This window comes from Martes martes, assembly GCF_963455335.1.
Source record: "Martes martes genome assembly, contig: scaffold_253, whole genome shotgun sequence".
Classification (NCBI taxonomy): Eukaryota; Metazoa; Chordata; class Mammalia; order Carnivora; family Mustelidae; genus Martes; species Martes martes.
The window spans coordinates 13,194-30,385 of NW_027666686.1; the positions used below are offsets into that span (position 1 = coordinate 13,194).

The 17,192-nt window shown below is 39.9% G+C and overlaps 2 protein-coding genes across 2 annotated transcripts in view; one reads left to right on the forward strand and one right to left on the reverse strand.

Annotated features, from left to right (window-relative positions):
* Nucleotides 1-494: 494 nt before the first annotated feature.
* LOC308337843 (transcription elongation factor 1 homolog) lies at nucleotides 495-1,271 on the reverse strand. Its single transcript, XM_080831385.1, has one exon. It carries the CDS (start codon nucleotides 1,205-1,207, stop codon nucleotides 956-958), a length of 252 nt encoding a protein of 83 aa, XP_080687511.1. The 5' UTR covers nucleotides 1,208-1,271; the 3' UTR covers nucleotides 495-955.
* Nucleotides 1,272-4,471: 3,200 nt separating this feature from the next.
* Nucleotides 4,472-17,192, forward strand: part of SGPP1 (sphingosine-1-phosphate phosphatase 1) — a 35,451-nt gene continuing 22,730 nt past the window's right edge. Inside the window, exon 1 of the mRNA XM_080831386.1 lies at nucleotides 4,472-5,305. Within this exon, the coding sequence (XP_080687512.1) occupies nucleotides 4,601-5,305 (705 nt within the window). The 5' untranslated portion in view covers nucleotides 4,472-4,600. The remainder of the gene's footprint in view (nucleotides 5,306-17,192) is intronic.

A 17,192-nucleotide genomic window follows, 5' to 3' on the forward strand; every position in this document is an offset into this window, starting at 1 on the left:
GATGCAGGATAAAATCACTAGGTGTATATGCAAAGAATTTAATTAACATAGGTTTAATATTTTAAAAATATTAAATTCATATTCACCATTTATTGTTGCCCATAATGTGCTATGTACTGACACCTACATGTCAAACATAGTCTACTAATAGTAATAATAATTTAGGGCAAGTAGTTAGCAATATATAAATTTTGTATTTTAACAAATAAAAAATTAAGTTGTATTCCAGGCAAGAGACAATAAATTGATGATAATATTTACATGAAAATCAAACATAATATTCATAATAAATGAATATTATCATTTTCTTATTAAGTAAGTTTTTCCCTTCCAGTTTCATTGAGATATAATTGACATAGAAGTCTGTATTAAAGTGCATAATATAATGATTTGATATATGCATTACAAAATGAATACCACAATTTTAGTTAACATCCATCACCTCACATAGTTACAATTTTTTTTTTTTTTTTTTTTTTTTTTTTTTTGCATCGGCTGCTTTATTTAAGGGCTTGTGGCTGATAGCTAGCCCCGACCCAGCCCCTCCTCGGCTACAAAAGCAACTGAACATGAAAAGGGGCTGTTCTGCCAGGGCCTGGCCAAGGGGGCTACGGGACCGTGGCTCTCAATCTCAGGCCACAGGCCTTGGAAGGCAGGGAAGGAGGGAGGGCAGTCCAGTACAAATGGGCAAGGTGCTGGTGAGGTGGCTGAGGAGGCTGGAGGGTCCCGAGGCAGCCTCTGCTGGCCCCACCTCACCTCCAGTCCCTGCCCACAAGCACACTGCCAAGGCCACACTTACAACCGCACACACTCACAGCCACACACACTCCATATACGCAGAGGGCTGGGAAGGCCCTGGACCCACACCCTGGACCCTGGAATGTCTCTGGACTGGCAGCCAAAGGGGCAGGTCCACGGCAGGCGGTGCTGCCCGGGGAGCGGGTCCTCTGCATCGCTACTGATTGGCTGCCTCACAGGCATCTATCCAGTCGCTGTACACGTCCACTGGTTCTGACAAGTATGTGATGGGCGTCTGGAATTCCTCTAGGCACACGGTACAAGAGATGACTCCAGTGTTGCGGGCACGATCCATTTTTACGTCACAAGACTTCTCGTGGTTGCAGAAGGGGCAGGTGAACTGGGTCTCTAGGGTGCCGGTCATCTTCTTTTTGGGGGGTGGCTTCCGTTTTGACTTTCTGCGCCCCATGTCTGAAGGATGGCAAACACTCTTCTCCCCTCGTTGCGACGGCCTCGTTCACCGGGAGACAGTGACTTCCGTCTCCCCAGTTACAATTTTTTTTATTATGAGGACTTTTAAGATCTATTATCTTAGCAACCTTCAAATATACAATATGTATAACATAGTTTTAAATATATATCACTTAGAATATGTATTTCTAAGGTAAAATTCTTAGGACTTCTTTGTAAAAGTAGATGAATCAATGATTTATCTCAACCCAATATGATAAAAAACAACTTAAATTAGCTGTGGAAGTTAAAATGACCAAGACTAAGGGTATATATCATGTTTCCCTACTACTTTTATGAAAGGTCCATTTAGAAATGACAGCAATACTTTGCATTTATAGTTCATGTATCTCAAAAAGGTTTTATTTAATATTACATTAAATTAAACTGAAGTAGAGAGGAGGATCTAACAAAATTTATTTAACATGTTAATTATGCAACATAAACTAAGACATTTGACTATCACACCCAGTTAGTCATATCCTTACTTGGTAGCAATGTTTTTCTTTTCTTTTTTCTTTTCTCTTCTTCCCTTCCCTTTCCTTTTCTTTTTTTCCACCTCCTCCCCGCAATGTTTTCTTTTTAAAAAATGTTTATGCTTTGTTATAAAAATGTTTAAATTCCTATTAAGTTTCAAGATGAAAAGTTCCAGGTAGGTGTAAATAGAACCTACTAGAACTATTCTTTTCATCATGGTGCTTTGGTGCTTTTGACCTTGTCCTTATTAACAGATCTACAGTATCAGCAGGATAGTGTCAGCCCTTTCAGATTTTGTCAGCTTACATTCTTTTTCTCCTCAGTGCAGTCATAGACCAAATTCCCATTTCATTTTTTATTACCTTTAAAGAGAATATTGCATTCTGACAAAATATGTCATTATTGAAGAGGTCATAATTTAGCCATAAAATATACATATCACCTCTGTTTTGTTTTATATATTTTCTTCTTTTTTTGCTATCTTTAGGTTAATGAGTCTCCAGAATTGGAAATTCCTTGGATGAATCTGAATAATTCCTTTATAAACGAATTATTTTGACAAAAGAACATGTGTAAACTGCCTCGCTGAAGCTGTTCCCACCTGTCTGTACAAGTTGCTCCTTGTTTCCAAATGCCAGCTAATGATCCATTTCACAGAACCATTCATACATAACCCAGTGCTGCCTCTGGGCTTACTCCATGTAGTGATTGCTTGTGTCTCACTTCCTGGAGCTGTTTGGTATGCCTGGGTTTACATCTTTGAATATACTTACATGTTTTCTCAGGTTTTGTCTCCCTCATAGATTATAAATTCCTCAATATTAGACACAACGTGTTCCAACCAAGGACAGACTATTATTTGCCTGCAGACCCATGAATTCAAATGAAATGCTTTAACTTTTTCCTAGTTCTAAAATCCTGTTCAGGGGCGCCTGGGTGGCTCAGGGGTTTAAGCCTCTGCCTTCAGCTCGGGTCATGATCTCAGGGTCCTGGGATCGAGCCCTGCATCGGGCTCTCTGCTCAGCGGGAGCCTGCTTCCCCTTCTCTCTGTCTGCCTAGCTCTGATTTCTCTCTGTCAAATAAATAAAATCTTTAAAAAAAAAATAAAAAATAAATAAATAAAAAAATTTTAAAATCCTGTTCAAATCTATCCAGTTCCTTTCAATTTCCAGAACCACAGTCCTAGTTCAGGCTCTCATTCTCTTTCACCTGACTAGTGCAATCATCTTCTAATTATTTACCTGGCCTTTGGTCTCTGACCTCTGGCAATTTATCTTTGATTTCCTTCTCAGTTATCTTTCTAAAGCACAGTTGTGATGGTGTCACTCCCTAGGTTAAAAGCCTTCCATGCCTCCCTACCGACTACAAAATAAAATCTCCAACTAGGCATTCAAGGTCTTTCCAATCTGGTCCTATCCCCTCCTTCTAAGCCCATTCCACTCACTCACTCTTCCTACTCCTTATTCTATGAGCTATTAATTTTTCACCAAATACATCTTTGCACATTCCAATCCTGTCTTTATCCCTTTTCTCTTTGCCTAAGTTTCTCCACCTAATCTTATGCTGCTCTTTAATAAGGATACCAGCTCTAGAGGATCACTTTTCACCTTTCTTGCAGTCCCTAGTCAACTTTTCTTCCCCTTTCCGGATCATGTTGTTGATGTCTCCATTTTAGCATTTATCATCTGCTCCATACTTGAGAGGTAGACCTATCTCTGTCTCCATTGATACTGTGAGCAACTTTAAATCAGGGATGATGATTTATTCATCTTTCTCTGGCTACAGTCTAGCAAGTGGGGTGGGAGGAGGAGACTCACTCTCTGTGGGAAACGAAGGAAATATTTCTACTGACACGGCAGGGGAAATTTCCAGCCTGTTTCTTGGAAGAGGTTCATATTCTTTAATTATAGATATCCATCTTACCTGAAGTAACTTCCTGGATTTAGAGTTCAGAGATCTTCTAATAAAAACTGTATTTTCTAGAAGTCAAGTTTGTACCTTGTAAGACATGGAGGTTGAGACTCTAAATCACAGTCACCGATTACTTCTGTGCAAACCCACCCAGCTATTAGAATTTATTAAAAGCAAATTCTACATTTAAGTCAAGAATAACTGTGATCTCTTATTTGATTCACGGCACAGTATTGTCCTGGGACCTACATCTAGCCTTGCCACCATTGGTCAATTGGCACGTGGCTTTCAGGACATCAACCGTCAGAGACAGCTCTGGAATGACTTGTGATGACCTGAGTGGAACGATTCCGAGCCCATGGTGGTGGTTTCGCCTTCATTCACCGTAAAACATTTGATTCTGTGCCAGCAGGATGTCCGGGGGCTTGGCCCTTCGCATTGCGGACGCCCGCACCGGGATCGTGGCCTTTCCGAGACCGCGCTCCTCAGAGGGAGCCGGCACCACAGCCGGAGGGGAACGAGGGCTGAAGTTGGCGAAGCGGGGCGGGCAACATCCGTCGCCGAGCGCCGCGACGCCTGGTGGAGGTGAAGGCGAACCTCCTGGCGGCCGCCCCGCCGCGCCTCAGCACCCAGACGCCTCCGGATGCGCTCGCGGCGGCCCCGCGCGGCCTGGCCCTCTCCCCGAACGGCGGTGGGGGGGGCGGGGCGGGGCGCTGCGCGCGCCGGCGCGTGGAGGCCGCGGGCGGTGGCGGAGCGCGCGCGGCCAGGGAGGGGCGCGCGGGGCGGGGGCGCGCGGCGGGCGCTGCGGCCTGTGGCGCCGTCACTCGGCAGAGCCGATCGGGTCCAGCTGGGCGCCGCTGCCGCTGGCCAGGCGCGCGGGGACGGTTCGGGACTGCGCCGGGGGCCGGCCCGTCCTCCCGCAGCTGACGTCCTCCCATCCGCCGGCCGCCCTGGTCCCGTTATCATGTCGCTGAGGCAGCGCCTGGCCCAGCTGGCTGGCCGTCTGCAGGAGCCGCAGAAAGTGGCCCGTTTCCAGCGGCTGTGCGGGGTGGAAGCTCTTCCGCGCCGCTCCGCGGCTCCCGCCACCGATCCGAGGGAGGATGAGAAGGCGGAGGCGCCCCTCGCCGGAGACGCCCGGCGCCGAGAGCAGCAGCCAGGGGCGTCCGCAGGCCCCCAGCCGCCCGGGAGCGACCGCAATCAGTGTCCCGCCAAGCCCGGCGGCGGCGGCGGTGGCGGCGCTCCCAACGGCGTGCGGAACGGGCTGGCGACCGAGCTGGGCCCGGCCTCGCCGCGGCGCGTGGGGGCCCTGCGCCGCAACTCGCTGACGGGCGAGGAGGGCGAGCTGGCCCACGTGAGCAACTGGCCGCTCTACTACCTGTTCTGCTTCGGCACGGAACTGGGCAACGAACTCTTTTACATCTTGTTCTTCCCCTTCTGGATCTGGAACCTGGACCCCCTTGTGGGCCGGAGGCTCGTGGTCATTTGGGTGCTGGTCATGTACCTGGGCCAGTGCACTAAGGACATCATCCGCCGGCCGCGGCCCGCATCGCCGCCAGTGGTCAAGTTGGAGGTCTTCTACAACTCCGAGTATAGCTTGCCCTCCACCCATGCCATGTCCGGCACCGCCATCCCCATCTCCATGGTCCTCCTCACCTATGGCCGCTGGCAGGTAAGGTTCCCGCTTCTCGCCTGCTGTGCCTAGGGGAGTTCTCCGCGGGAGAACCCAGAGTTCTTTTCGCTCTGCACAGTTATTTTAATTTAGCCGTTCCACTTCCAAGCCTCTCTTTCCACGGGTTTTCACAGTCCCCGCGAATGGGCCCTTTCTAGGTTTTAAAAATTAAAGTGATCGGGGGAAACCTAAAGACTTAGCTGTCAAACTATATTCTAATAGCAATGCCTTTCTTAGAACCCAAAGGAAACGCTATTCGTGGAGTAACATATTATCATCGGGCTTTGGTTGAGTTTTTAAATGGTTTTAATTCTTGTGATGCACAGAATATAATTGTAATTAATTATAGTGTTCTTATACGTAATCGTTAGGTAACTAAGACCCACTTTTACCATAATATCCGCTGCTTTCCCCCAAACTAACTCTGTTTTAGGCTTGTTTATAAAACCGTAGTGTAATTCCAAAACAAACATGGTTGTTCTAGGCAATGAAGTAATGAATTTTAAACGAGAGCCGCTGTTTATGGAAGTTAATGGAACACAGCCTGAGTTCTTTTTTTAAGGGGTGTGGTTGCTAATTTGCTGATAGACACAAAGCTTAATTACTTTCTGAATCACTGATCTGTAGTATTAGTTGTTGAGCCACTACGGGATTACTGTTGCATTAGCTTTAAAAATGCATACTTTTTAAAGTTTTTCTTAAAATTAGGGTTCTTGGTCAGACTGGTGTGTTTGTAAAAGTGTTATATATGACAGCAGGGCCACCCTGACAATCAGGGATGAGTTTTTAATGGTAAACATTTTGTATTTTCCCTGCTTCTTTTGGCCTCCCATTTCTCTTTTTCATGGTCCGTAAATGTTACATGGGTTTGAAAACTCATTGTTCTCTATGGAAACAAAATTTATTCTTAGACTGCTGTCTTGTTTTATCTTTTAAATTGTAAGGAGCTTTGTTCCTCCCGCACACCAGTCCCTTAATTTAAGAATAAAGTTGGTAATTATGGAGAATCTAAAGACTCAGACTTCCTTGATTTTTTTTTTTTTTGCCTTTAGAGCCCCAAATCATCTTATATTGAGAAATACTCAATTCTGTGTAAAACTCTATTATGAGAAGCTTTCTTATTCCAGATTTAATTCCAGTATAGATAAAATCATGTCCCCATGGGTGCTTATGTGCAGTGCATCTCTCTTACAGTAACATGGAAAGTATATAATGTGCAGGGTAAGAATGACAGAATTATGAGGGAAGAGTACCATGGACAGTTTTTTCTCTTTGTATTTAGCCAAAGGAGATATAGAGGCTATTCAGATTATAAAGTAGTGCTGCCTTTTTTGAATGATAAAGATTTCAAATCTTATTTAAATACTTCAAATTTAAGATTGTCAATTGAGTTATGTTTGGCGTGATACTAGTTAGCTAATGATGTTTCTCTTATTTTCATGAGACTTTCAGGATTCTATTACTGTAGGGCCTTTTATAACTCCTCAATAAGTAGCTATGTTGCTTGCTGTTAATATTAGAAGTCCAAGTAAGAGAAAGTTATTTTTTGCTCATCATTTATTCAGAACACATGCTAACAGGAAGTCTGAAAACAGCACTGCCGATCATTTATGGATTGTAGATACTAGTATTCTAACATTTCAGGGTTATTTGAATTATCCGAATAAGCTTACATTATAGTTTTTGAACAATGTAATATATTTAGTTCAAAGTCTGAGAAAATTGTAGATTGTTCAGTTTTAGAAATTGAGCTAGGCAGGACTTCAGAAATCACCTACTCTCAAACTATCATTTTATAGATGTGGAAACTGACCTATTAGAATTGGTCTTGTAAAATTAGTTAAAATTTCTTATTTTACATGTTTTACTCTAAATTTGAGTAAACTTCTAAGTTTGAATAATTATTTATCTTTTGATTTGCTGTTAGAGAAGAAAGCCTCCCTTGTGTGGAAGTCCTATTTCTAAATATTTGTAATAATCTAGTTTAAAAACCAAAATGACTTTCTTTTTTTTTAACTTTTTACTTTTTAAAAATCCTTGTTATGAATTGAAAACAAAAGTACCTCCCTTTGCTTAAGTTGTTTCGGTCCTGTTCTCTGTCAGTACTATTGTACTTCAGAGGCTTGTATTTCCAGGGTGGGTAATGAAAAAAAACATTGGTGGGGCGCCTGGGTGGCTCACTTGGTTAAGATTCTGCCTTCCGTTCAGGTCATGATCTTAGGGTTCTGGGATAGAGCCCTGCATAGGGCTCCCTGCTCAGTGGGGAGTCTACTTCTCCCTCTGTCCGCCCCCCCACTTTTGCTCACTCTCTAATAAATAAAATCTTAAAAAATATATATTGGAAACTTGGGATAAGAATTAGACAATGAAAGCCTGGTGTTTTTCTAATAGTAGTTTTGGTTGACAGTCCTGTCCATCTGCTGGGCCCCTACAGCTTATTCAGGACAAGTGTGGTTACTTCTGTATGCCCAGGATGCTGAAATGGCTGTGGAAGCAGACTTATCTCACATACCATCCCTCTGGTGTGAAATAACTACTGAACTCCTCCCTGCCACTTAATATTCCTACTTGAAATCTGCTCAAGATTTACCTCCTACACAGAGCCTTTTTAGTTAACCCCTTTGTTTCATTAGTACTTATTTGTTCTTAAAATGACCATGGACAAAAAAAATTACTTGGGGCTTGTTTAAAGTGTAGGTTTCTGGACCTTACTTTGAGAGATTCTGATCCATTAGCTGGCTAAGTGAGGGTGTAGTGCATTTTACTGAACTTTCCCAAAGATTTTTGAGGAAAAAAATGTACTTTCTTAAACCCCTTCCAGTAAAATTAACTCTTGATCCTTAAAATATATTTTACATTTCTCCAACATTGTTGTCTCACCTTTTTTGCGATTCCAGTTTTTGAATCTTTTTAAGGTATGTCATAATATCAAAAGAGAGATGTGGATAGTATGACTCCAAGTGGTTATTTGATACTAGGAGAATTTTTTTTTTCATGGTGATGCAAGATAGAAAATGTATGGCATTTCTCCAGGTATTAACTTGATCCATTTAGCCAGGACAATAATTACTGCTCTCATATTATTTGTTGGACTCTTTTGTAGCCTGAATTGGGAAAAAATAAGAAATAAGGAGCAGCAGGTATTAAGAACATAGTCCTTTGAAGAATAATCAAAAACTTAAAATAAAGCACTCCTTTTGTATTTATTTTTGCATGTTCTTTCAAAAAATAAAAATTCTTATTTCTTTAATAGTATGGCACATAACAAGTTCTAATTATATACCGGATTTAATAAAATTAAGAAAGTTTTAGATTAATTTCATTTTAAAAAAATTGTCACCACACTATAGCCAAACCCATTCCCAACTAATCTATATCCTTTCACTAATTTTAATAATAATAATAGTAATTCTATAATTAACATTATTAACATTTACGAAGGTCTTAGTAGAGGTCAGACATTTTTTGAAAGGCCTATTACCTGATTTACTCTGCTCTTAAAACATCCCAATGTTTGGTTCTACTATTAATAGAAGTTTACAGGAAACTAAGGTAGAGGGAGGTTAAGGAGGTTAAGTAACTTGACAAAGTAACATAGCTCTGGGTAAGTCTCAGAGGGCAAATTTAAATCTTTCAGACTCCAGAGCTTATGCAGGAAACATTCCAAATCACACAATGTGATTTTTAAAGAATTGTTGCGATAAATATTTTTGAAATAGGATTGTCTTAAACTACAAAAACAGTTTTTATATGCCTTGAGAAGATAATTTGTATGTACATACATATGCAATATCTACAAATATTTGTTTTAAACATATATTGAGTTGTTGACCAAAATCTTTGCTGATTTTCTCACATTTCCTTCTGTCTTCCTACCATAAATAAAAAAATGCCATAAACATAAGAACTTTGGAAAAGAAAAGCATATAATATACTTTATTAAAATATAGTTTATTGTATATAATAAAGATACTGAGATCATGAAAAGATAAAAGGAAGATAGGAAGTAAGAGCTACAGGGGTGCCTGGGTGGCTCAGTGGGTTAATAAGCCCTGCTTTGGGGCTTCTGCTCAGCAGGGAGCCTGCTTCCCCCTCTCTCTCTGCCTGCCTGTGATCTCTGTCTGTCAAATAAATACATAAAATCTTAGAAAAAAAGAAAAAGTAAGCTACAAAAGTGGGTCATAAGTGACAATGACTAGAAAAGACTGCAAGAGCCAATGGAAACTGATCACTAGTAATTCTGAGAAGAAACAGTTTATTTTTTATTTTTATTTTTTTTTAAGATTTTATTTATTTATTTGACAGAGAAAGACACAGTGAGAGAGGGAACACAAGCAGGGGCAGTGGGAATGGGAGAGGGAGAAGCAGGCCTCCCGTGGAGCAGGGAGCCAGATGTGGGACTTGATCCCAGGACTCTGGGATCATGACTTGAGCCAACTGCAGATGCTTAACGACTGAGCCACCCAGGCGCCCCTAAAAATTTTTTAATAAAAATTTCTTTTTAAGATTTATTTATTTATTTGACAGACAAAGATCACAAGTAGGCAGAGAGGCAGGCAGAGAGAGAGAGGAGAAAGCAGGCTCCCCGCTGAGCGGAGAGCCCAATGCCGGGCTCCATCCGGAGACCCCGGGACCATGACCCGAGCTGAAGGCAGAGGCTTTAACCCACTGAGCCACCCAGGCGCCCCAAGAAACAGTTTATTAAAAAAAAAATCAAATTCGTTTGCTCTTTGATTTCTTTTTATGTAGTGGCATACTTATGTTTTTAATGCATATTTCCCTTATTTTATAAGTGCTTATTATTAATTCTTGATTTAAAATTAATTAAATTTATTTGTTTGAATGGGGAATGCATAGAAAATTTAGTATTTACATGAAAATATGAAGAGGAGAGGGCATTTCTCTTCTTTTTCTATTCCATGGGGATTCACTCTTAGAAGTTTCTTTTTTAGCCTTCTAGAAAGTCTTTACTATTGTAGACATGTATCTGTATAGTTTATTTTTTCATACAAATGGTAACATACTATACTGTTCTGGACCCTGCTTTTCTCATTTAGAAGTATATTGCAGAAAGATTTTCCTTTTCTTTTACCCAACAGTTAGTGAATACTAACTTTGTATTTAACAATTGTTTTAAATGCTTTACATGACTTAATTCTTTTTGATTCCCATAAAATCCTCTGAGTATTATCACTGGTTAGCAGAAGAAGAAACTGAGGTGGTGGGAACTTAAGTAATTTGGTCCAGATGACTGCAAGTACATAACAGAGCCTGGATTCAAACCCGGTTTGGCTGCAAAATTACATTATGCTACTATATTATATTGCCTTTCCATATCAGCACTTTCCATATTATATAGAGTTGTGTAATTTTTTCACATTTTACATTATGTTCCAATACACATATGTATTTTTAAAGATTTATGTATGTATTTATTTAAAGATTTTACTTATTTATTTGACAGAGAGAGTGCACAAGCAAGGGCAGGAGAGGGAAAAGTAGGCTCAAGCAGCTGAGCAGGGAGCCCAACACAGGGCTTGATCCGAGAACCCTGGGATCGTAACCTGGGCTGAAATCAAGGGTTGAATGCTTAACCAACTGAGCCACCCAGGCACCCCTGCACCAATATATTAACGTAGCATAATTTATTTGGTAAGTTGACTATTCCAGTACTGCCTATTCAAACCTTTCTCATATTTTTTTTTTCATTAGATTACTGGCATTTTACTTACTGATTCTTTTTTTTTGAAACTATTCTTTTTTTTTTTTTTAAGATTTTATTTTATTTATTTATTTGCCAGACAGAGATCACAAGTAGGCAGAGAGGCAGGGAGAGAGAGAAGAGGAAGCAGGCTCCCTGCTGAGCAGAGAGCCCGATTTTGGGCTCGATCCCAGAACCCTGGAATCATGACCTGAGCCGAAGGCAGAGGCTTTAACCCACTGAGCCACCCAGGTGCTCCTCTTTTTTTTTTTTTTTTTAAGATTTTATTTATTTATTTGACAGAGAGAGAGACAGCCAGAGAGGGAACACAAGCAGGGGGAGAGGGGGAAGCAGATTCCCTGCTGAGCAGGGAGCAAGTACCATGTGGGGCTGGATCCAGGACCCTGGAATCATGACCTGAGCAGATGCTTAACCACTGAGCCACCCAGGCACCCCTTTTTCGAAACTATTCTTTTTGGGATTTTTTAAAAAACTGTTACTCTACCTTCAAGTAATGTTATACCACTTCGAGTATACCTTAAGAACCTCAAGACTATACTTCCATTTTTCCCTCTCCCCTCCTTTATATTATTGTCATACATTTTACATCTACATGTTATAAAACTCACAGTAATACATTATTATTTTTGTATAATGTTCCAGCATTTCTAGAAAATTTTTTTTCTCCCCTCTTCTATCATCTCCTTCTGTTCTGGAACTTCAGTTTCATGTATGTTAAATTGTTTACACTGGTCACTCACAGATCACTGATGTGATGATGATGATTGCAGTGTTTTTGCTCTCTGATTAATTTTGGATCGTTTCTATTGCTATGACTTCAGGTTCATTGATTTTTTTCTTCTGCAGTGTCTGATTTTCTGGTAGACTCCTCAAGTAGGATGGGATATAGTTTCAGATACTGTTTATTTTATATCTAGAAGCTCCAATTGTGTGTTTTTTAAGTCTTCCATTTCTCCACTCATTATGTTCCTATTTTCTTCTACATCCTTGAGTATAAGATTTTAATAGCTGTTTAAAGATTCTTATCCACTAACCATCATCCTTGTCATCTTTGTGTGATTCTAGTATTTCTCCTGGATCATGTTCTCCGGCTTCTTTGCTTAGTAATTTTTATAGTTTTAGATTGTGTTTATTCCTTTAAATAGTGCTGGACTTGATCGTTGTTACAGTTAAATTACTTGTCAATTTAAGCTGAGAGCGTCCAGAATAACCTTAGTCTAGAGCTAATTTGGCCTCACTGCTAAGGTCATAACCTTTTTAAAAAATATTTTACTTTTTAGTAATCTCTACACTCAGTGTGGGACTTGAATTTACAACCCTGAGATCAAGAATCACATGCTCGGGGCGCCTGGGTGGCTCAGTGGGTTAAAGCCTCTGCCTTCGGCTCAGGTCATGATCTCAGGGTCCTGGGATTGAGCCCCACATCGGGCTCTCTGCTCAGCAGGGAGCCTGCTTCCTCCTCTCTCTCCCTGCCTGCCTCTCTAACTAGTTGCAATCTCTGTCTGTCAAATAAATAAATAAATAAAATCTTTAAAAAAAAAAATCACATGCTCTATTAAGGCAGCCAGGCTCTCCAGGTGATAACCTTACAAAGACTGCCCAATTCCCTTAGTATTCTGCCTAATGGGAAAGCAATTCCAGTCCTATGTGAGCTTTGGGAATTGTTTGGCCTACTATTTTCCCCAGACAGGTGGATTTTCACCCCATGCATGCACACATTAGTACTCAGCAAACAATTTGCAGAGACCCCCTACAGATCTTTGGGGCTCATTCTCTGTGTGGATTCCTCTCTCTTGTGCTCTGTGCTGCAAATTAATGGCTGCTTTGGCCTCTGCGAGTTCCACTCTCCTTCCCTTAACCCAGTGAGACTGCTAGCCTTTGTTTTGGTTCCTCCTCCCATGCTACAGCCTGGAAACTGCCTCCAGCAGCAAGTTAGGGCAATCATAGGGCTCATTTCATTTATTTCCCTTTTCTCCTGAGTTACAGTTCTGTGCTGCTTGTTTTCCAGTATATGAAAATGGTTGTTTTATATAATTTGTCAAGTTTTCTGGCTGTTTATAATGGAATGGCTGTTGTTATAGCTGTTACTCCTTTATGGACAGAAACAAATCCTCTCACCTTTACTTACTTTGTTTTTTAGATTACAAAAAACTTACTGATAAGTAATTCATATATAATTCACCCATTTAAAATATGCAGTTCAGGGGCGCTTGGGTGGCTCAGTAGGTTGAAGCCTCTGCCTTCGGCTCAGGTCATGGTCTCAGGGTCCTAGGATCGAGCCCTGCAGGGGGCTCTCTGCTCAGCGGGGAACCTGCTTCCTTCTCTCTCTCTGCTTGCCTCTCTGTCTACTTGTAATCTCTATCAAATAAATAAATAAAATCTTAAAAAAAAATATGCAGTTCAGTGGCTTCTGATATATTCATAGAGTTGTGCAACCACCACTACAATCAACTTTAGAATTTTCATCACCACCCAAAGGAACCCGATACTCATAGTAGTCACTCTTCATCCACCCCCCCCCCCCCCCCCCGCCCCCAACCCTAGACAATCACTAATCCACTTTGTCTCTATGGATTTGCCTACTCTGGACATATCATGTAAATGGAAGCATACAGTATATAGTCTGTTGGCTGGTTTCTTTCACTTAGCATGTTTTAAGAGTCATCCATATTATAGCATGTATCAGTGCTTTATTCCTTTCATTCCTTTTTATTGTGAAGTGTACTATTCCATCAGATGGATATACATTTTATTTATCCTTTCATCTGTTGATGGACATTTGGTTTTACGTTTTGGTTATTTTGAATAATGTTGCTGCGGATAGTTTTGTTTAAGTTTTTTCACGGACATATGTTTTTGTTTCTCTTGGGTTACTGATTGGTTTTTGAAGCCCTTTATATTGTGGTCAAATTAGCTTTTTGTCCATGTACGATTTAGAAATGTGCTTTCCTATTTTCTTCTTACCATTTTTTCCAAGCAGAATTAATTTTTTAAAGATTTTATTTATTCATTTGACAGAGATCACAAAGTATGCAGAGAGGCAGGCAGAGAGAGAGAGGAAAGCAGGCTCCCTTCTGAGCAGAAAGCCCAATGTGGGGCTCGATCCCAGGACCCTGAGATCATGACCTGAGCCGAAGGCAGAGGCTTAACCCATTGAGCCACCCAGGCGCCCCAGAATTATTTTTTTTTAGGTATCTTTTGTTTCATAGTTTCTGGGTTTTGTATCATACATAGAATAGCCTTCTACTGTTGTTTCTTACAGTACTTCTGTGGTTTTTTTTTATGCTTAAATCTTTTTTTTTTTTTTTAAGATTTTATTTATTTATTCAACAGAGATCACAAGTAGAGAGGCAGGAAGAGGGGTGGGCAGGGGCGGGGGGAACAGGCTCCCTGTTGACAGAGAGCCCGATGTGGGACTCCATCTGAGGACCCTAAGATCATGACCTGAGTGGAAGGCAGAGGTTTAACCCACTGAGCCACTCAGGCACCCTATGCTTAAATCTTTTAGCCATCTCTTTCTTTTTTTTTTTTTATTTGACAGAGAGAGAAATCACAAGTAGGCAGAGAGGCAGGCAGATAGGAAGGGAGAAGCAGGCTCCCTGCTGAGCAGAGAGCCCGATGCGGGGCTGGATCCCAGGACTCTGGGATCATGACCTGAGCCGAAGGCAGAGAGGCCTAACCCACTGAGCCACCCAGGTGCCCCTAGCCATCTCTTTCTTTGAGGAAGGAATCTCACTTGATATTCCCCAATAGCATCAATAGCTCATTTTCCCCTACTGACCTGAACTGTCACTTTTATCATATATTAAATATAGGTATATACTTGGGTCTATATCCATATTTTTTACTTAGAATTGATACATCTGATATTTGTGTGCAAGTTCCATACTATTACATTTATTGTAGCTTTATAATATTTTTTTACTTATTCTTGCTGTTTTCACTTGTTTATACAGTTTTCTGTATGTACTTTAGGTTTTGTTTTTCTAGGTTTTTTTTTTCTTTAAGTTTATTTATTTATTTGACAGACAGAGATCACAAGTAGGCAGAGAGAGGCAGAAAGAGAGGAGGAAGAGGCTCCCCTGCTGAGCAGAGAGGCCAATGAGGGTTCAGTCCCAGGATCCTGAGACCATGACCTGAGCTGAAGGCAGAGGCTTTAACCCACTGAGCCATTCAGGCGCCCCTGTTTTTCTAGCTCTAAAAGAAAAATCCTTTTGCTATTTTTTTATAGGAAAGATAAAATACTACTTTCATGTTTAAAAAATTTGATCTAACTTTAGTTTTGTATATATTGTGAGATATGGATCTGATATAATTTTTTTCACACTGATAATTAATTGACCTAATACTATTTTTGAATAATTCATCCTTTCTCCACTTATCTGTAATGCCACTTAGGTTATATATCAAGTTTCCATATGTGTATGGGTGTGATTCTGGGGTTCTTTGTTGTGTCTCACTGTTTTTTTGGTCTATCTCTTTATCATTGTCATGCTTTAGAGTAAGTCTTATCATCTTATTTATGAAATTGCTTCAGAGTAATTATTAATTGCTTTAGTCTTATTTAATTTATGCTTTAGAGTAAGTCTTATTAATTGCTTTAGAGTAAGTCTTATTTATGAAAGTTCTCTACCATATTCTTCAAGATTGTCTTGGCTGTTTTTGAGTATTTGCTTTCAATATACATTTTAGAATGAGTTCTTTAATTTCTATAAAAAACTCTGTACTTTTATTGAAATTGCAGTGAATTTATAAATGAATGTAGAGAGAATTGATAGCCTAACAATATTGAATGTATCTGTGAATATGGTGAATCTTATATATTTAGGTTTTCTTATTTCAATGGAGTCTTATAACCTCCATATAAATCAAGTATAAATTCTGTTAGATTTGTAGTTACTTTATATTTTTTGTTATTGTTATATGTTATATGTGTATATATATATATAACATGTTATATGTTATAATGATGTCTTGTTAAAAATCAAATATTCTAACTTTGGGGCTGGAAGACAGAAACATGCTTGATTTATGCATTGATCAGATAAACAGCAACTTTTTTAAACTCTCCTTTAATTTAATAATTTATATGTATAATCTCATTTGTTCTTCATAGAAAAAAATCGCATCAAATGAGAATTAGGACATTTATTTCTTCTGTTGCAAGTGTACCTTTTTTCTTGACTAAAAAGCTTTAATAAAGGTAACGATATTAAATTCCACAAATATAATCATTTCATTTTTAGTAAGTACTAGCCAGTATCACAAGCCCTACAGATAACAGGGCAAAAACCTCAAAATATGGTCTGTTTGCCTGGGGGAGATTAGATTGCTGTTTTAGGAAGACTATTGTGTCTATAGTATAGAAAATGGACCAGAGAGCAGTAAGACTGGAGGCAGGGAAACCAGACCAACTAAGATGTTACTCCACCAGTTCAAGGGAGGAAAGATGGGAGGCCTAGTTCAGGAGAATACGAACAGCAGCCAGCTGCCTGATTTTATATGACTTGTGAACTGTGAATGATTTTTTTACATTTTAAATAGTTGAAAAAAGCCACAAGAAGAATATTTTATGACAGGTGCAAATTATATGAAATTAATAATTTTAGTGGGGATTCCTTAAACCTTATTGAAACACAGCCATATCTATTCATATATACCTAGATTGTGTGTGATGCTTTTGTGTTACAGCAATAGAGCTGAATAACTGTGACACTGACTACATAATCCGCAAAGCCCAAAATAGTTACTATCTGGCTCTTTATTTAAAAACTCTACTGGCCCCTGACCTAGATAGTGTCTAGTGAGAGTAGAAAGAAATGGATACCTTTAAGAGATATTTAGAGGTAGAATTGACAAGACGTGGTGATTAATTCCAGATGGCAGTAAGGAAGAATAACAGGAGTAAAGGATTATTCCCAGATTTCCTATTTGGAAAGTTCAGAAATAGTAGTTTAATTTATAGAAATAGAAAATCTGGAAAGCAGGAGGAGAATTCCATTTTAGTTTTATTGAATTTGAGGTGTCTTTAAGACAGAACTATCTGGGAGGCAGGTCTACATATGAAAGAGACCTAGACATATTTACCACAAAGATACAAATGTATTGATCCAAAGGGACATGGGCACCCCAATGTTTATAACAGCAATGTCCACAATAGCCAAA

Bases quoted from the DNA above. Each gene is read 5' to 3' on its own strand.
- LOC308337843 (XM_080831385.1), bottom strand. From the start codon at position 1,207: ATGGGGCGCAGAAAGTCAAAACGGAAGCCACCCCCCAAAAAGAAGATG.